This window comes from Azolla caroliniana, unplaced genomic scaffold, assembly GCF_043228905.1.
Source record: "Azolla caroliniana isolate FFs.n. ecotype wild unplaced genomic scaffold, voAzoCaro1.0.p SCAF_11, whole genome shotgun sequence".
Classification (NCBI taxonomy): domain Eukaryota; kingdom Viridiplantae; phylum Streptophyta; class Polypodiopsida; order Salviniales; family Salviniaceae; genus Azolla; species Azolla caroliniana.
In genome coordinates, this window is record NW_028230446.1 from 3,374,253 (window position 1) to 3,396,172 (window position 21,920).

At 40.8% G+C, this 21,920-nt stretch overlaps 1 protein-coding gene across 1 annotated transcript; it reads right to left on the reverse strand.

The window, feature by feature from the left end:
* Positions 1 to 1,470: 1,470 nt before the first annotated feature.
* Positions 1,471 to 5,733, reverse strand: LOC147857602 (uncharacterized). The gene is made up of 3 exons (XM_087327019.1): positions 4,803 to 5,733; positions 3,748 to 4,769; positions 1,471 to 2,509 (listed from the first exon to the last, which is right to left on the reverse strand). Exons 1-3 carry the CDS (start codon positions 5,731 to 5,733, stop codon positions 2,336 to 2,338), a joined length of 2,127 nt encoding a protein of 708 aa, XP_087183145.1. The 3' UTR covers positions 1,471 to 2,335.
* Between the last annotated feature and the right edge of the window lie 16,187 nt (positions 5,734 to 21,920).

Below are 21,920 nucleotides of genomic sequence, written 5' to 3' on the forward strand. Positions count from 1 at the left end.
ACAAACAACATCACATCTTCCATAATTCAAGGCCCTACTTGTCCCACTTGGATCTTCCACACCCTTCTCACACATTCTCACGTCAACAATCTCTGACGAGCTCTCAATGGTTCACACTAATGTTAAAACTAAATTAATTTCTTCACAATGACCACATAACATTCTTCTTCTACATTCTAAGGCTAATATAGTCGAACTTAGTATTTGATACCACTTACTAGAGTTTAATTAACACATCACTTGTGTAAGATAACCAAATGTTGAAGTTGTGGGAGGGGGCAACCATGAGTTGTTTGAACCTAATGTTGTTGACATTTATAAGATACAACCATAGATTGACACATGCGTGAGATTCGTCATATTCTCCATCCGTGATATTCTCAATATTCAAGAATACAAAATGGCCCTAAGAATATTTAAAAACCATTCGTTTTGTAAAATAAATATACAAAAAATTAATTAATTAATTTAAAAATAAATCAATTTAATTCCCTAAAAAAAAGAACAATTATTCATTAATAAATTATAAAAATATGATTAGTATAAACTCTCCTTTCTAGTGTCAAATAAAAAAAGAGGAGAGTTTATGAACCTTTATTTGATTTAAATAATTGATTTTTTATTTATAAAAAACGAATAATTTTATATTTACTATGAAAACATGATTAATGTGAAGTCTCAATTTTAATGTCAGGTAGAAATATCCATAAATTTTGGGAAAAGAAAAGGTGAACAATTAATGAACCTTTATTTTATTTTATTTATTTATTAAAAATAAAACGAAAATTTATTTTATTTTATTTATTTATTTAGTAAAGAATCAAGATCTCCAATGAAAATTTATTACTGTCAAGTCTCTCTCTCAACTCCCTATTTTATTATCCCCTTTTTATTGTCAAGTCCCCCTTTCTTTCCTAAGAAACTAAAAGGAGGGGGTTCATCTCCTTTTTTTTCCTTTTTTTTTAAACGAATACTTGACCACCCGAATGTATGCGTATTCGTTTGCATTCGAATGGAAAATCCCACGAATGCGAATATGTCAATCTATGGATACAACGATGTTACACGTATTATCAAAAACGAATTAAAATATCAAAAGTCACAAGGTCACGGTTATCTTTGTTGCCAAAGCGTATGTAAGAACATACATGAAGAGTTGCATTGTAAATGTGTCTCATAACCAATGTTGATGTTTTGAAGAACATGACAAGACTTCTCTTGGTCACAAATGGACATAAATTAGACTCTCATCCTTCACTTTGGAAGCATTGACACATTTAAACACTCATTCATCACAAATTCCACACCAAAGGGGAGAGAAGAAGTAGATTGAAGTTGACTTTAACAAATCTCATTAACTAAACACTATAGCATTGGTGCTCATGTTGTTGAGACTTTCCATATGGAAGACTGACTCATTTAACTAATATCAATCCAAGACTAATTTGGGGAACTTTGTTGTTGGACAACCATGTTTAATATACAAGATGGGACAAGGTCTTGTAAGCTAAGAAACCACGTGACCATAAAATTCATTTCCTTCTCTTTACATGTGTAGAAATGGTCAACCGAGAACACCATGTTGTACTTGGACCTTTTTTTGTTGTGGCTTGCCATCAGTATGGAGTGCCAAAAGCTGGATTATCATTCAATCATAAGCTGACATGTATCAATTAACCATAACCAATCTATGTTAGATTCTAAAAAGTGCCAAATACATTTGGACAATACCACTTGAATGTGCTTCTTTTGAGTGGCATGTTCTTCCTTATTATGTACAAACATTCTCTTGGTAGTTTGAAGCCAATCACATCCCTAACTATTTCTTGAAAGAAAGTTTTAGACAAGTTTGTGTGATCCAAGTGTCTAGGCAAGTTTCTGATCCAAGATACAATACATTGTCCCTCGCATGTCCTCCGATGGTATTCAATGTTATGAGCTTTCATAGATCCTACCCCAAGGCTCCATCCATATCTATGGCATCTAGAAAAGAAATGGTATTGGCACATTTTCACGCCATGAGAAAAGACTCAACTTCCCCTTGGCTCTACGTTCACCCAAGGAGCTTTCAACATTGCTCTATATGTTGGCATACAAAAGCTCATATTGTTCCTTGCATATGCCTAAAACTTCATGTGATTTCTAAGATGCATGTTCCATGTCGACACCAAAAGGTGCTCACAATGTTAAGACCTAATCGACACGTAATGCGACCAATGTGAAGACGAGGCACGAGGTTGGTGTCATGGAAAGAGGCCCATAAGAGTTCCTCTATCCTTTCACACCCTAAGCTTGTCTTTGGAGGAAGTGTTTGACCTCCTTTGAAGGACTATGGCTACCCTTTTGGTTCAGTAGTGGAGCATGGTGCTAAGTGTTGATGGTGGTTATAAAGGATAGCAACAGCACTTGCAAAAGCTTCCAATGGTGATATGCTTTGCTTCTGGAAAGCAAGTTGGAAAAGGCCACGTTGAACAATGGATAAGTTGAGCACTAGATCTTGCTTGATTCCCTGCATGTTGATGATAACAAAAATAAGCTAACCATTGGAAGAGACTTACAAGTTTGATAGATTAAAGCACCAATAATATGTGACAAGATCTTTATATGTAAATATGCATGTTTGCAAGTATATAGAGAGATAGATATATTTGCAAGTATACCAAAAGTGGTTCAGACTGCCAATAATATGTCACAAGATCTTTATATGTAAATATGTATGTTTGCAAGTATATCGAGAGATAGATATATTTGCAAGTATACCAAAAGTGGTTCAGAATCTGTAGAAACATGCATACAACATACAATGGGGAAAATGTGGTTGAACATGATTGGGAGCATGCAACAAATAATGATTTGATTATACATTTGGGCATGTCTGTCTGTCTGAATGAATGTATGTATGTATATGTATGTAAGTCTGAATGAATGTATGCATATGAATGTATGTAGATGTATATCTGTCTGAATGAATGTATGTATATGTATGTATGTCTGAATGAATGTATGTGTCTGAATGAATGTCTGAATACATACATATATGTATGTATGTATGTATGTATGTATGTATGTATGTATGTATGTATGTATGTATGTATGTATGTATGTATGTATGTATGTATGTATGTATGTATGTATGTATGTATGTATGTATGTATGTATGTATGTATGTATGTATGTATGTATGTATGTATGTATGTATGTATGTATGTATGTATGTATGTATGTATGTATGTATGTATGTATGTATGTATGTATGTATGTATGTATGTATGTATGTATGTATGTATGTATGTATGTATGTATGTATGTATGTATGTATGTATGTATGTATGTATGTATGTATGTATGTATGTATGTATGTATGTATGTATGTATGTATGTATGTATGTATGTATGTATGTATGTATGTATGTATGTATGTATGTATGTATGTATGTATGTATGTATGTATGTATGTATGTATGTATGTATGTATGTATGTATGTATGTATGTATGTATGTATGTATGTATGTATGTATGTATGTATGTATGTATGTATGTATGTATGTATGTATGTATGTATGTATGTATGTATGTATGTATGTATGTATGTATGTATGTATGTATGTATGTATGTATGTATGTATGTATGTATGTATGTATGTATGTATGCATGTATGCATATGTATGCATGTCTCTATGTATGTATGTATGTGTGTATGTATGTATGTATATGTATGTATGTGTGACAAATTTGGTTCACTTACATGTGAGAATATGCTTACTGGTTGGACATGGTAGGGAGCAACCTTGCTGCTCTGCTCTGGGTTGGGTAGATGAGTGCTTGAAACTTTCAGGCCACACCCAAGATCCCACCCACCACACTCGCAAGATCGGCCATCGGATCTCCACCGTTCGATCAAAGAAGAGGGGCCTTTGCCACCATTGGATGGCAATCCATGCTCCCCCATTGGCAAAACAAGTGTCACATTGGGCTCCAAATCAGGTGCAATGCACCCCAAATCCTGTGCAATGGGCCCCAAATCACACAATTTTGACACAAAATCCTGTTTACTGGGCCTTAATTCCTGTGTAATGCACCCCAAATCATGCCCATAATTATGTGCTAATGATGCCTTGTCTTCAGAATTATACATCCATGGATTATCTCTCACCATGCTTATGTTTGAAGATGTCCTGTTGATTAAGCTGTTTTCTGAACCTAAAGTGTGACCTTTAAGATTGCAAATGGTGAAACCATTCTGCTTCACCATGCTCTTCCTACCATGATTGGCATGGTTTAATGATGACATGGTTCTTGATGCTCCTCGATCCCTAGCTGCTGCATCATATCCCACCATGCTAGGGTTTAGAAACTTTAAACCCCATCCTAACCTTGGCTGGATTTCTTCAATGCTGCCATGAAACCTGAATGATCTGGCTGGACCTACTGATACAGTTTCTTGGATTACCATTGCAGCAATTTCAGGGTATGATGGTGGTGAGGAATCAGTAACAGAGTAGTTTGGATTAATCTCTTGTGGATTGATAGTATTTACATCATGGATAGACCTCTTTTGGCAGTATGAGAATGCAGTAGTGGTATTATTGATCGAGCCATTGTGATGATGATGATGATGATTATGATGATGATGACCATGGATTGATTCATGAGCTCTTCCATCATAGAGAACAAACTCTGATACTTTCCTGCATTGTTCTGTCACTTCTCCATGGCTGTTCCTAACCATCTGTGGCTTCGTGAGAGTTCGAGTTACAGACATTAAACCTAATAATAGATCAGAGGTTGAAACGTTCTAGCCCTCTTTGTGTCTGATCCATCTCCTCCATTTGCCCTTCGATTTGATCTTTCCTGAGTGGAATGTATAAAGAAACTCATCCATGGAATTATGATCTCTTGAGCAGCGATGGTGAAGACCTTGTGTGTAACTGCAAGAGCTAGCTACCATCATTTCTTGAAAACCTTCCATAGCCATGGTGATATAACAAGGGAACCCATCTTTCCACACGCATTGCAAATAGGCCTCCTGCAGAGAAGGCGATGGGATTGAAGAAGAAACAGAGCAAGTTCTGACACATTGATCCTTCACATATCGAGTGCCTCTTGCGATTGGAAGCATATCAATAGTATGTGGATTAATTTTCTTCAAATTTGTCGATCTTCTCATCCATGAAAGCTCTGCATTTGATGAGCTTCTTCTGCAGTGCTTGCTCAGCATGGAAGATGGACTCTGACGGTTATGGCGATCGTGGTGAAGATGGCGATGATCATCATCATGCCTTCTGATTGATCCACTCTCAAATACAAAACATTCCTCAGAGAAATCAGGGCTAACATTTGGTGACTGTCTTGGCATGGATTGTATGCAATTTAGGGATGATTTTGGCGTGGATTTGGCCCCATTGGGAGATGATTGGGGCATGAATTGGGGGAGATTTAAGTTCAATTGTGGCACAGAATTGAGACAGGCAGTTTGGGTACTGAGTGTTCTCATAGAATGCGAGATACTGTGAGAGCCATTTTTAGGTCTAATTCTATGCAGACTGAGATCGCTGCTGCCATCATCGTTACTGTTACTAAAGTGAGAAGAAGAAGAAGAAGATGGAGATGAAGACGCAGATGAAGAGGTAGCTGCCAGAGAAGTAGAATGATCAGACGAGAAAGGCGAAGAAGAATCGGTCTCAGAAGAAGATGACACAGATTTACGCGTACTTGGATTCGAGGTTTCCATAGCTTCGTTTTTCTGAGAGAATCCTTTTGCTTGTTTCGTCTTCAAAAGTTCTTTCTGTCTTCTGCTTGAGTGGGATCTCTCTGATTATGAATCTATCTCATCAGCCTTGATCCAAACTCTGATTAGGCGATTTTGCGTATGAAACGGATCAAAATCTGCAATGAAACCTAATAATCATGATGGAGACTCTAATTAAGGTCTTAATCATTATGATGTGTCCTGTAATCCGCCCCTGGAGATGCAAATGAGTCCTGTAATCAAACCCTAATACGCAAATGGGCTCTTCACAGATCCTCTACACAAGCCTACTACTATTCCGCGGAGACATGCAAATTATGTCATTGAGCTAGGTGAAATCGTGCAATTGGACAATCTAATTGGGCTTCTTTTGGTCATGGATCCTCTAATTAGGCCTAATTATAGGGAGATGGGCTCATTGATAAGGATTTAACCTAATAATTTTGTATATAAATATCTATATATACGCCCGTGCTCTATGTCATCAATGATCCGCTTAATGGAGATTGTGCAATCCATTTAAACAAAAGTGCCGAGCTCCTTAACTCCATAGCTGTGCAGAAAAATGGGCAATAAACAGGGGAAGGGGCAGGAGGGGTCATTTTCGGTGCCGCCTGGCTCTGTGCAGAAATTTGATAAACAGAATAAATTTTGATTCATGTCAATGAATGGAGGGGGATATGCATAAAAGTTGAAATGCATAAATCTGATTAATTAAATCACGAAAACCTGCAAAAGCAATTGATTTGTTAAATTTAAAAAAAAACAATTGAAACACTAATTACTCCATTGATACGAAAAGTAATCGAAATTAAAACGATGTCTAAAGTTTAATGGTGTGAGATTGAATTCATTAATTGACAAAAATATATATATGCGTAAAATCGATAATGTTAGAGATTGAAAACTAATTGAAAGAACTGCGTAAATTCAATTAAGTTAATCGAATAGAAAAATGCAGCGAATTAAACATTAATTGGGAAGAAAATCCGCATGAATGAAACCGATTAAAATAGAGGAAAATTAAACTAATCGAATGCAATAATAGGCATAAAATTAGTTGGACGAAATATACAAAAATAATAATTTGCATTCATTTACAATTACTATATCATTTCAATATGGAGCATTGGTTCCGTAAATTTTCCTTTTTGGCTTTCCGAGGATTTGAGGTCACCACCATTTCCCAAGCAAATCAAATTCCAAAGCATTTTATTTAATGTGATGATATATGTAGCAGGGATTTGGTGCCATTACATCCACTAACTATAAATATATGCATTTATATATATATATAGAGAGAGAGAGAGAGAGATTGATCAATCATTAAAGGATGAAAACGCTGGTAGTTAATGATCTGCTGTCTCCTTAATCAAGCATTAATCCAACCACTAATTATTACTTACGCCCTCTATCGCCCCCCTAATCAAGCGTGAAGGCTCTTCCTTTCTTTTAGGGCTTTTAGGAACTCCAGGGTAACAATCGGCAACGGTTCGGTTCAGTTCGAGAGGGTCCAAACCGAACCGTTTAAATGTTTTGAAACCTACACCGAACCACGAAACCGTTGAACCATTAAATCATAAAAACCGCGGTTTCGTGGTTCAGTTTCGGTTTTTCAACATAGGTCAAAATTTTAATTTTTTAAAATTTATAATATTTCAATTTTTAAAATTTTTAAGATGTTCCCAAAATATAAGAATAAGGTCTAACAATGAAAAGATTGTTTAAAAATAATTTTTAAATTTTTTTAATAATTTTAATAATTATTTTTTTTAAATAATAATAATCCGTTTAAACCGCGATTTCTAGCTGTTAAAACCAAAACGAATCGTTGGAAATGTTAAGCCGTTAAGCTATGGTTTCTCGATTCGGTTCAATTCAAACTGAACCGTTGCCAATTGTTACTCAAGGGTTTCACCAAGCTTTAGGGTTCGGGGATTTGTAGGGCTGATTATGGTTCTAGGGTTTAGGGTTTGCAAACTTGAACTGAACCAAACCAAACTGATTTGGTAGGGCTCAAGACAAACCAAACCAAACCAAACCTGAACTGTAGGAATCAACAACAGTTCGTTTTGGCTTAATTGGTTTGTGCTTTGTCCAAGTCAAACTGGTTAAGCCTTATTCGGTTTAGAAGTTTGCATACTTGAGCTGAACCAAACCAAACCGATTTGGTAGGGCTCAAGACAAACCAAACTTACCTCGAACTTGTTAAAAAGGAAGCTCAAGCTTGAACCAAACCGATCTATCAAACCATTTGAAAATAGTTTAATGGCTTGGTTCCCACTTGAGCCAAACCATCGCCAACTCCTACGGTATAGTAGCATGTTTCAAAGCTTTTCATTGCAAATCCAAAAAGGAATGGTAAAGGTCTACTACGAATGAGCTCTCTACATTTAGGTGTGGAGATAGTCCTTTTAGGAGTTTGCAAACTTCAACTGAACCAAACCAAACTGATTTGGTAGGGCTCAAGACAAACATAACTTACCTCGAACCTGTTAAAAGGAAGCTCAAGCTTGAACCAAACCAAACTGTCAAACCATTTGAAAATAGTTTAATGGCTCGATTCCCGCTTGAACCAAACCATCGCCAACTCCTACGGTATAGTAGCATGTTTCAAAGCTTTCCATTGCAAATCCAAAAAGGAATGGCAAAGGTCTACTACGAATGAGCTCTCTACATTTAGGTGTGAAGATAGTCCTTTTCGGAGTTTGCAAACATCAACTGAACCAAACCAAACTGATTTGGTGGGGCTCAAGACAAACAGATTTGACCTCAAACCTGTTAAAAAGGAAGCTCAAGCTTGAACCAAACCAAACTATCAAAACATTTAAAAATAGTTTAATGGCTCGGTTCCAGCTTGAGCCAAACCATCGCCAACTCCTACGGTATAGTAGCATGTTTCAAAGCTTGCCATTGCAAATCGAGAAAGGAATGGCAAAGGTCTACTACAAATGAGCTCTCTACATTTAGGTGTGGAGCTAGTCCTTTTAAGTTCTCACCAATGTGCAAAGCAGACAATCTCAAGTACACTATAGTGCATGGGGTGGTGCCTAGATTTGAGTCTTTCCTTTACATGATGCTAGAGACCAAGCCTTTTTTGTTGTCTTACTTGTGGCTCCTTGGAACTCACAACAAAGCTAACAAGACAATTGCCTTGTTATCATATCATTGCAAATGTTGGGAAGCACCCCGAGTGTGTTCTGTGTGTGATTTGTGGTGCTCTTTAGCTTGTAAGTTCTAAACCATTGTGATTTTAGTGTACATCAAGGGTCCTTCATGGCTCATGTGTGTATTGTATTGTATTGCCCCTTTAAACTCAAATTTCTATGATAACGCAAAACTTGTCGTACATTACTTTGGATAATAATAATTTGGCAAGCCAATGGTAGTTTTGAGTTGCCTAGTTCGAGAGGCCTCATGCAACCATCTCTATTTTTAGGCCGATGCTTTGACCCAATTTGGTGAGAGCTTTCTTTCACAAGTTTTTACATATTTCCATTAATGACCCATTCCATGACATTCATTGCCCATGTCACATCCACGACATACCCATGACCACCTATACCAACTTCACTATTTCCCAAGAGATCTTTACATATCCATGATCTTGCCACAACCCTTTACACCCTTACTTTCTATATGTAATCGAGATTCTCGTAATCAATACAATTTTTTATATGAGATCCTTTACACATCCATGGCATACCCACGAAAGTTATACCTTGGCATTCCATGCCTACCATTCAGTGAGTCTTTTGCATAGAGATTTGCATTTGAATCTATGGAACATATCATTCACACAATTTCATCATATTGTCACTCGACAAGCCATTACCAATAATAACTCGTTATCCTATCATTACAAAAAGCTCAAACGTGGTGTTCCATTGACATAAAACTTAAATTATTGGAATACCATGAACATAAAGCCATTATAATAAACGTAAGCCCCCACCCATCATTTCAAATTTCAATCTCATTAGTATTGGGCTTGTCATTAACATCACAAAAGTTTATGTTCTATGAATGTCTACCTAGAAAGGAAGTTTCTACTTAGCATAATGACAAAGAAAGACCCCCTTCATCACCACGAAGAAGACGCAGAGATTGAAACCAGCCCCAACCGGTTATGCTCTATCATGTAGTGGTGCAAAGATTCGAACAAACAGAAAACGGGAAGCAAAACACACAAATACAGTGACACAAGATGTTTTATGTGGAAAACCCCAACTGGGTAAAAAACCACGGGAGCCCACAGACTCCAAACAAATCACTATGAGAAGAAATACAAAGTGAACTCACATTCACCTACCTTGAGTTCGTTTGCTTCGCCCACAGGCGGTTACAACAGAGATCCTAGAGCGCTCTCTCTCTCTCTCTCTCACGCTATGTGTGCAACATATGCATTGGGCAACGACCTCACACTCACTATACAATGAAAAATTAACTCATAAATCTTTTGCCCTAGTTATATTTATACTCCTATAACTTTCATGCTTATTTACAAGTAGGGCCTAAGCAAGCGTAGCACAAAATCTATTTACATATGTGGCCCTTTCTTGATGGTTATACGAGCTTGATTCGAACACCGATCCGGATCCGGGTCCGACCTTTCTTCTCCTTCTGATCCAACTGATCCGGCTCGTGTTCTCCTTCCCATCCAGATGGACTCGTTTCATAACAAACTCCCCCTTTGCTTCGGCATGGGGTGCTTCGTCAAACCGACCGACTTCGACACTCGTTCTGAAGGACAGATATGCGCGGAAACGTATGTGAGGATCTGTCGGTTATGCTCAGCAAACAACACAGAAGGAAGGCAAGGAGATATAGACACACAGATGAAGCTTTAATGGAAAGTCTCTTTATATCTCTCTCTCTCTCTCTTAAAGACTCGACGTACAGGATGATCAAAAGATTATCTCTTACAACGTTGAGTTATTGCTTATATACTAAGCCCTAGCTATATGGACGAGTTCATACTAGGATACAAAGTGGAAGGAGTTGGCCTTTTATGCCAACAAACTCCCCCGTAAAAGGACTACTCTTTCCTACATGTACATGTGTTTGGGGTTGTCTCCCCCGTAAACCTAGATTACAACACTAATTTAATTTATGTTACAAGTTGGTCGGCATATAGTCAAGTCGGTATAGGTGAGGTCCGTGTCGAGCCCAACATGGCTCATTATCATGATTGATTCGGTTGACTCTTACCTTTTGCTCCTCGTTCGGCTTTCTTCTACTCAGTTGCTTGTCGTAGTCCCATCTTTGTCCTTAGTGCTCTGAAGCGTTGATCTAGCAGTGGCTTTGTCAGGCAATCGACGATGTTCACCTCGATGTTGATCTTCCAAACTTCGAGCCTCTTCTCAATTATGAGCTCCCGAATGTGATGATACCGTACCTCAATGTGCTTCGTCTTTGCGTGATAGACGAGATTGTTAATGAGGTGAATTGTGCTCTATGAGTCGCAATAGATGGTCGGCATTGTTCGGTCGATTCGGCTTGTAGATGAGAAGTTGGCAGATAGTCGGTGCAGCCAGATCGCTTCCTTCGCTGCCTCCGATGCTGCTATCTACTCAGTCTCTGTGGTTGATAGGGTCGTGCACACTTGAAGCTTTGACCCCCATGATATTGCACCGCCACCATAGGTGTAAATATAGCCTGATGTTGACTTCCAATTATCTGTATTTCTGGCATAATCGGAGTTAGTGTAGCCTTCGACTTCAGCTGAGGTTGTCAAACCGAAAGTCAGCTTTGTATCTTTGGTCCCTCTCAAGTACCTGAATATGTGCTTGATGGTCTCCCAATGCTTCTGTCCTGGGTTTGACATGTACCAGCTGACCACTCCTACGACATAGGCTAGGTCGGGTCGGGTCGCCACCATTGCGTACATGATACTTCCTACTGCTAATGCATAGGGCATCTTTCCATTAAGCTCTCTCTCCTTGTCCATTGAAGGAGAGTCTCTATCCGATAGTCGGATTGACGTTGGAAGCGGTGTTGGTGCTTGCTTCGCATTCTGCATGTTGAAGCGCCTCAACACCTTCCAGATATAGTCGAACTAGGAGAGTTGGAGAGTCTTGGTCGTCCGATTTCGCTCGATCCTCATGCCCAATATGTGACGGGCTTGTTTGAGTTCCTTCATCGCAAACTTGTCGTGAAGGCTCCACTTCAGCTTTCTGATCTTTGCTTGATTTCTTCCTGTGATCAACATGTCGTCGACATATAGGATCAAATAAATCCTAGACTCGTCGGCCAGTTGCCGAATATACATGCATGGGTCGGAGTCAAATCAGCGGTATCCAAGTTGCCTGATGTAGGAGTCAAACTTCTGGTACTACATCCTCGATGCTTGTTTCAAGCCATAGAGGCTTTTCTTCAATCGTCATACGAGGCGCCTTTCCTCCCCCTTCGTTGTGCAGCCTGCCGGTTGAGACATGTAAATGTACTTCTTCCAGATCTCCGTGTAGGAATGTCGAGCTCCAGGTCTTCTGTTGCTACAACCCCTAGTAAGAGTCAGAGGGTGGTCATCTTGACTACTGGTGGGAATATCTCGTCTTAGTCGACCCCGTGTGCTTGTTTGAAACCTTTCGCGACAAGATGAACTTTGTACTTGGGTTTCTCTGAGTCAGATACATATTTGTATCGGAAAACCCATTTGCAAGGTATCGGCTTTCTTCCAACTGGTAGTTCGACCAACTCCCATGTCTGATTCTTGTGAATCGAGTCCATTTCGGATTTCATGGCTTGTAGCCATGTTTTGGCGACCGTTGCGTCCATAGCTTCTTCATAAGTGCTTGGTTCACCTGCATTGGTGTAGTTGAAGTAGTTGACGCAAGGTTGGTAGAACTTTGTCGGCCTTCGAGCTCGTCCAGATCTCCTAGATGCCGAGATAAGTGGCTCAGATTCTTCGATCGGCTCTATTGGTCAATCGGTATTTGTTGAACCATTTGTGTTAGGAGTCTTGTTAGGTGACACGCCCCCAAGTCGGGATTTCAGTGGTGTCACGTTGTCCTCCCCTATGAACTTTGTCGACTCAGTTTTGTTTCCTACTCGCATCTTGTTGACTTTGCCTTCTTCAACTCTTGTTGAATCGGCTCTGTCTTTGATGGCTTTGTCTTCGAGTTCGACTAGTGGACTTCCTACCGATTTGGAGTCGGTAGGTATGTTGTCGGCTTGGTCGAGTTCAACTGTTTGTCGAATCTCTGAGTCGGCCCGGTGGGTTGGTCCTTCTACAACGTCTCTGTCGTCTTTGAAGGATACCTTTTTACCAACTATTTTCTTTTGGTTTCGCTGAGAGAAGATAGAGTCTTCATTGAAGACTACGTCACTGCTCTAGATCAATTTCCGGTTCTCAGGATCCCATATCCATTAGCCGAAGTTCCCATCGGTTCCATAACCGAGAAATATGCATTTCGTCGCATGGGGTGCCAACTTGGTCCTTTTCTTCCTGGGATGAACGTGTAGCCTTCGCATCCAAATACACGAAGCCTATCGTAGGTCGGCTGTTTGCCTGACCATAGTGCCTGTGGCCCTTCAAGCTTGATTGCCTTCGACGGTGATAGATTTGTTACTAGTTAGGAACACAGTCCACCCTCAGTCCTTCGAGGTAGCTTACAAGGTGATCGTGCTGCAAGGGAATAGGATGCGTAGTGCGTGATTTGTAAGGCGTAAGGGGGGGACGACTACAACCGAACCTCCATATGAGCGTAGTTACCCAACGCGTACTTACCTGGTGTTTACTGCAACACAATCTTGTACAGAGAACGAGAAATGAAAACAAGAGACCAATAGACAGAATACCAAGATCAGAGAAGATAAAACTATATTAAAACGACGCTCTTACAATACGCTCCCTTTTACAGTGGTCTTTCACCCCTTATATACACAGGGCTTCTAATCAGTTACGCTCCATGCGTGAACCGTTACCCGCGTTACTTTAAAGCTTCTAATATAATACTCTATTTTCCATGCGTTATGTCCGGCGGTTACAATTCTGGCTGACAACAAGATTTACCAAGTATATTGTTGTCTGCAATGCCTCAGCCCAGAACTCTAGCTTCAATCCAGCTTGTTGGAGCATTGTCGTCACCCTCTCCTGGATCGTTTGGTTGATCTGTTTTGCCACTCCATTTTGCGTGGGTGTGTAAGGAACAATCTTTTGATGCCAAATCACTTTGTTGGATAGGTATTGCTGGAAGGCTCTGGAGGTATATTTGCCTCCGTTGTTGGATTGGAGTGTCTTCACTCTGTGTCCCGACTGGTTCTCCACTTTAGATGTCCACCAAGTGAAGACCTCTCGCGCTTCTTCTTTGGACCTGATCGACTAGGCCCATACCTTCCATCTACAGTCATCTACAAAGGTGATGAAGTATCTGGAGCTTCCTAGTGATTACTCTAGCATGGGCCCACATATATCTATGTGCACGAGCTATAGGGGCTTTTGTACCATATCCTAGTGGAGAGTGTGCAGACTTTGGGTCTATTTCCCGTATCGACAATGGTTGCAGAAGTCCATCTTTGCTTGGAGTTTTGGGATGTAGCCTACTGACATTAGTCGATCAAGTTCGGCTTGAGACATATGATCGAGTTGGCCATGCCAAGTTTGGGTCGGTTTTTTCGGCTACGTTCACGACCCCTTCTAGATTGATCGCCATCATTGGGTACAAGTTATTGTACTTGTGCTCGCCTCCTATCTTCAGGTTTCCTTGGTTGATCATCCATACAGATTTACTTAGAGTCTTTTGTACCTGTCCTTGGCTAGCATGCCGATGGAGACCAGACTCCTTTTCAGATCAGGTATGTGTCGAACTCGGTGCAGGGTTATTGTGTTGCCGTTTGGCAATCTGATGGGAACCTCTCTGGTCCTTGCTATTCTGCACGCCTGCCCATTGCCTAGTCGGACTGTGTCGCTGGTGTCGGCTAAATAGTTCGAAAACCATTCAATGTTTGGGGTCACTTGGAATGTGGCACCAAGATCCAGTAGCCACGTGTGTGCATCCTGTGCACTGTAGAGGAATTATCCGATCATTGAATCCTTTATTGATCGGGAGAGTGGCCCGAGTTGGGCTATCCTCGATTTCGCTTAGATCACCGACCACTCTCTTTCCTCTTGATCGACCAACAGTCGAAAACATTATGGACAGCTTTTCTGTAGTGTGTGCAGAATTCGCCTAATCGGCCCGTTCTCGACTTCGATTGTTCTCGTTTTTTATCATTTGGTGTTCCGACCGGTTCTGTCGGCTTGTTCTCTCGTTCGACTCAGTCGAGTGATGGGCTTCTGCCGATTCATTGATGGTAAGTGTCATGACACATTGACATCAAATATATAGTTAGTAAGGATTGAACCTGCAACCTCACATCAACGAGATGTCATGCTCAACCACTTTGACATGACCATACATTTGTATAAGATGGTGTAGTATTCTATAGTCTAGTGTACAATACATTTCAGAATAAGAATATTCTACTCGTTAGTATATTCTAGAGATATTGTACGATATATTCTAGATGAGTATATTCTAGAGATATTCAATCTTGTAACTTGTATAAATACTTGTAACCTTCTTGGTCTCTTTCAAGGGATTCAACACCAGTCATTGACACATCAATCTAGTATTCTCGTTTCATTCCATCTTGTCTCCTTCTTCATCTCTGTCTTCATTCTCTTTTGTCGTTCCTAGCTTCTTAAGTTCCTTGTAGCCTTGTCATCCGTGCTCCGTCCTAGTCTGTGCTTGGTGCGTCCATGACAGTAAGTCCCATTGATTTTCGCCAAATGTCCTCTGTGAGAACTTGGTTGATCGTCTCATCCAGATTTAGGATCGGTCGGCTATTGGTGTATGTCGTGTAGAATACCTCCTAACTCGCCGACAAGCTCGATAGGAGGGCAAGGGCTTTCACTTCTTCTTCGAAGTTGATCCCTTGTGAGAAGATTTCTGACAACACCCGGCTGAAGGTGTTGTTGATGTGAGAGGTAGTTGGATCGATCTCTCTCATCTTCATGTTGAACAGTTGTTTGATCAAGATTAGTTTTGAAGATGAGGACTTTTTCTCGTACACGGCTTGTAACTTCTCCCACAATGAAATCGATATCGTCTCTTTTGCCATGTTGCAGTAGAAGTTTTTGGCTAGATCCATTCGAATGGTGGAGCGTGCGATTTTGTCCATTGATCTCCACTCATCGACTAACATTGAAGCAGGCTTTTCAGAGTGTCGAATGGCCTCGACCTGTCTTTGAATAATTAGTATGTCCTGCATCATCTCCTTCCATAGGGCAAAGTTTTTGCTGTTGAAATTTCGGATCTAAACTCCTGTACCGGATGTTGATGCCACAATTCTTTTGAAAGTGAGATTTGTTAACCTGGTCTTTTTTTTTGCTTTCAACATTTTCTGTTGTTTGTTGCCGCCGAGCCGCGGATCGCTCTGATACTTGTTGAAGGACAGATATGCTCGGAAACGTATGCTCAGATCTGTTGGTTATGCTCAACAAACAACACAGAAGGAAGGCAAGGAGATATAAACACACATATGAAGCTTTAATGGAAGCTCTCTTTATTTCTGTTCTCTCTCTCTCTCTCTCTCTCTCTCTCTCTCTCTCTCTCTCTCTTAGAGACTCGATGTACAGGATGATCAAGACATTATCTCTTTACAACGTTAAGTTATACTAAGCCCTAACACTAGGATACAAAGTGGAAGGAGTCGGCCTTTTATGCCAACACGTTCAACCTCTCCGCCAACAACACCTTTGTCAGCATGTCTGACTCATTCTCTGATGTGTGCACCTTTACTAGAGCAAACTTCTTTTCTTCTACCCTCCCTCTAAGACAATGGTATCTTCGTTGGATGTGCTTAGTCCTCGAGTGATAGGCAACATTCTTCGCAAGGTGGATGGCACTTTGGTTGTCGTTTTCAACACGCGGTCAAGAGAAAACGATAGGGGTGTTTAGATACAACTAATAGTCAACACGCAAACAAGAGAAAAGATAGAGTTTTTAGTCAAAGCGAAATGGTGAGATATTTATTATTATAAAGAGAGAATGTTACAACTAGGTTAGAGAATTAAGAGAATGAATGATAATGTAGGCTAGAGGGCTCGAGGCTGGTGTTGAAGAGGAATGACTTGAAAATAGTGAGGGGCTTCAATTTATAGGAGTACGTGATGCAAGAGCAAGCAATGCCACATGTCATCCCTGCATGAGTTTCAGAATGTTTTATAATGTTGTATGCATACATCTCTTAATAATGACAAAAATTATTATCACATAATCTAAATGACCCAACGGGTAAGGTGTTATAAGATGAGTGCCAGGGTCAAGGGTTCACGCTTTGGCATGACCAGTATTTATGACATTATCCCCCTCTTAAAACGACAAGTGCTACAAGTCACCAGGGACGAAAGGCTAGTTTTGTCCGGATACTTGCGATGGAAGGCATCGACAAGGGCTTGAGTATTAGTAACATTGTCGACAAGCTCCCAAGTACGATTGTTGGGACCGTAGCCAAGCCAATCCACCAAGTAATATAGCTTACTATGGATGATCTTGGAATCAAGGATAGCTGCGACCTCATATTTTGGGCCATTAATGAGTTGAACGACCAATGGAGGTGGCATAACACGATGTGGAATATTGCTAGTAGCACAAGGCTCGAGGAGTGAACAATGAAATATTGGGTGAAGACACATGTAAAGAATTGGGTATGATTCTTGTGTAGCGGAATAGGTGTGAATTGTGTGTGTGTATGAGAGAGAGAGTGAGAGAGACAAGGAGTAAGACACAGAGTATATGCAAGGTAGATTATATTAACAAAGGATAAAGACTCAACTTCTACAAGGTGGGAGGAGGGTGCGTTATATAGTCACCCTCTCTCTTCATTAACTACAAGACTCATGGAGCATGGGGAATGTGAAAGCTCATAAGTTATGTGTCATAGAATATGATATGACTCATACTAAATGCTAAAATACAAAGTGGTGACATAGTGGTGACTCTTGACCGTTGGAGTGTCTATTCACTCTCAAGGTGAGTTCACACACTAGACCAAGTTGAGCTTGATTCTCAACACGCCCCCTCAAGTTGAAGTCGGGTCGGTTCAGACGGTATCCGAAATCCGCTTTGACTCCCGTTCCGGAGTCCGCGTCGACTCGCATTTATGCGGAATAGCGTTGCGGAATCCATGCTCCAACTTGCGTTGTGCGTAGTTGCGAAATCCACGCATTATTGCGTAGTGTCTTCAGTACTCCCCCTCAAGCTTGGCAGGTCAAGGATCGTCAATCCGAGATCAGTCATGAATTGCCATAGCTTGTCGTTTCCTAAGGCTTTAGTGAAGATGTCGGCCGTTTGAAGATTTGTGCTAATGTGTTGTAGGTCGACATTGCCAGCTAGAACGTGCTCTCGGATGAAGTGATAGTGCACTTCGATGTGCTTTGTCCGCGCGTGGAACACCGGGTTCCGAGCCAGATAGATACTGCTCATGTTGTCGCAGTAAAGGGAAGTCGGATCCTTGATGGGTACGCCCAGATCCTTGAGTATCCTTTTGAGCCATACGGCTTCACATGCGGCCACTGCCGCGCTCCTGTATTCTGCCTCTGTGCTCGAAAGAGCGACGGTTGGTTGCTTTTTACTGCTCCAGGATATTGCTCCACTGTCGAGGGAAAAAACAAATCCGGAGGTTGCTCTTCTATCAGCTTTGTAGCTGGCCCAATCGGCATATGTGTACCCCTCGAGTCGTATTGGCATCGCGATCTTGTAGAGGGTGCCGCAATCCAGTGTGCCGCTCACGTATCGTAGAACTTGCTTAGCGCAATCCAGTGTGCCGCTCATGTATCGTAGAACTCGCTTAGCGCAATCCAGTGTGCCGCTCATGTATCGTAGAACTCGCTTAGCGCAATCCAAGTGAGTATCACGCGGTGTTTGCATGAATTGACTAAGGAGACCGACGGATAACTGAGATCGGGTCAAGTGATCGTGAGGTAGATGAGACTCCCGATGAGTTGCCGATACTGAGTCGGCTCACACGCTTTGGTGCCGGAGTTCGCATCTAGTTTGAGATTGCGATCGAGCTGGGTTGCCGCGGCTTTGCACTCAGTTATACCAAACTTGTATAACAAGTTGAGGATGTAGTGTCGTTGAGAGATCATGATTCCGGTCGGAGTCTGTCCTTATCTTTCATACATCGTCCTGAGTTAGGAGTAAATGTCACCTAATCCTCTCTCATAAACTAGTTGAGGTATTTGGATCATATGTATACTTGGGAGTCACTTTTAGTGCTTGCTCAGGTAAATTCTCGATGACCCAGGCAACCAAAGATAGGCTAACGAGAGGGTATGCATCCCTCTCACTCTTAGAGAGACAATGCCACCAGGCATACTTTCAAGAGCCACAAACTAAGGGATGGCTCTTCGACTCATTAGTGATCCCTTCCCTCATGTATGCATTAGTAGTATGGGCTCCAGGTCTACCATCTTTCATGTGGATGCAATTAGAGAGACCTTTGGTGACGATGTTATCATGTCAACTCCGAAGCAAATCGACAGTACCACATGACATTATTAGAGTAGAGTTCAGTTTGCCCCCGATGTTAGTAGAAGCATTGTTTCAAGTGGTAGTTTTTATTCATCGGATACATAGCCAACCACAAGATAGGATATCCCGTCGAGCCTTTGAGGCATCCCGATCCCTACATGCGTCTGGAGACACCAACTCTTGGTATAACATTGTGGTGAGTTGGTTACTTGCAAACGGCATAAACATTCATAACCTACCCCCCCTTAAATACAACCATGGGACTGACCAAACTCTAATATCTCATGAAGACCATAATAAAGTGATATGCCAAGAAATATGGCAAATATACACTCGATATAAATGGATCACCCCATGAGAGCCACTCTCATCTAAAATGTTGTACTATAAGGAACACTTATTACACTTCTCTCAATTAGGTTTTATTACATGACCAAGATATCTAGATACATTCTTATCAAATGCACTAAGGGTGGCCATTGGACAACTTAGATATCATCTCACGAACTTGAGATTGAGAATGGTCGGGCTAATAGAGTCCCTAGGGAGGAAAGGCCATGTAGGTTGTGCCACATAAAGATAGAAGATGTCTATCACTTCACATGCAAGTGTCCAACTTATGTCGAGATACGAGTGGAATAACAAGACATATTAGGACCCTCTCCAAACTATTAGATGCCCCGGATGTAAAGAGACTAGGTAGGTATATCTTAGAGATAAAACAACATAGGGAGAATAAATTACAAAGTGTTAACCATGACCCTTTTACTATTTATCTACTTGTAACTAGTGCAATTTTTCAGGAACAAGGAGAGACGATGAATGTGGATACACTTACGCCGCTCTGCCTCTCTCTTGAGGAAGTTGAAATGCAAAGAACAACCAAACGCCCTTGGATGTTGGGTTTCAAAACAAGTCGACACATAGTAGAAAGGATTAAGAAGATAAGGGAACGTGAGCTACGTCGATTAGAAGCTATGGTTGGGGTACCTTTTACATTGGGGCCATGGGCCACATCCACATCGAAACCCTTTGACCTCCCGCTTCTCTTCGAGAGACCTGGATGGAAATGAAATTAGGCCTAGTATAACATCATTTTCATTGTAGAACATCGTTGTTATTTTATTTTACTAGAACTATTTAGCTTAAAACTCTATTTTTATTTTTATTTTTTACTTTCGATGAATGGGTAAATATCCCATTTTTTGTTGTAAACCATTTGTCTCATGGGCCAATTTTGGCCTTAGAAGACGTTAATATATCTTTCTTTCTCTTTCTCTCTCTCTCTCATTCAGTTCTCTGATCTTGCATTCAATTTGTGTACTCGGTGATGTTCATATCGAAGTGTTGTTGATGTTTCTGCTTTGACAATCTCAAACTCCAACATCTGGTATCAGAGCAGAGGTTCTTCAAACCGCTGCTAGCCGTCATTTATTTTGAACAACTTTCTTGCCCTTGTCTTCCATGAAGAACCTGAGTTCAAGATCTCATCTAGAGGAGAGAAAGAAAACTGAAGATTCGCACTCTACTTCGCTAGGTCACTCTTAAGGTAAGCCAATTGGTTGTGCCTTGCTTTTGTGATTGGAGTCGCTAGGAGTGGAATCTCCATCAAATCTGCCTTGATCGTGCTTTACCAGGTTAGACACTTTCTACTCATTTGTTGTTACATCTCAAAGCAGATCTAGCTCTAGGGAACAACCCCAATCCGTGTTTCATTCGGCTAAACGACCCTCGGGAGGACCAGTCGGCTCCATCCCTCTCATCGTGACAGTCATCCGAAGCTGGATCGGCCTGGATCATCGGCACATAATCTGTGATCGGCATCTTAAAATCGACATTCGACATCAAATCGGTAAATTCAAGCAGTTAAGTCGATTGATTGTAGTCACATCAGACAGAATCCACCAATAGTCAAAGTCGATTCGACTTGTGTCCAAATCCGACTAGAACAACATTGAGTGAACTAGTTGGCTGCACTCCACCACTGTTCGTATTCGACTTCAGACAAAGTCTAGTAAATAGACATAGATGGCATCAACATCTAGCTCGTCAGAGATGAGTCAAGGAAATTTGACGGATCGAATTTCAACTTTTGGAAGGAGCAAATGCAAGACTATTTGATAGTCCAAGGTAAGATAGATCCAATCGAGAACGAAAACCCTCCAGAAGGAATCAAGCCGAATGAGTGGATGAAACTTGATAGAATTGTCCGAGCCACCATTTAGATGCACCTGTTGGAGTCAGTGTACTTCACAGTGCAATCGTGTTCGACCGCCTTTCAACTGTGGAAGACATCATTGGACACCTATGAGAAGAACATTGTCGCCACAAAGATATACTTGATTCGGCACCTCTACAACCTGTGGATGAAAGAATCCGACTCAGTCCAAGCACACCTGAACAAGTATGAAAGTTTAACCTCCCAGATCTCAGCTCAGGGGACGACAATCGAAGATGAATTGAGAGCAATGTTGCTCATGAGTAGTCTCCCCCCTTCGTGGGAAAATTCCGTCACAACTGTGTGCAATGCTTCTACTATTGCGGTGAAGTACTCCGAAGTTGCGAGCGCAATATTGACTGAAGCAACTCGGAAGAAATCATTCACAAAAGATTTGATAGATGAAGCTTATGTAGTACAAGGTTTGATTG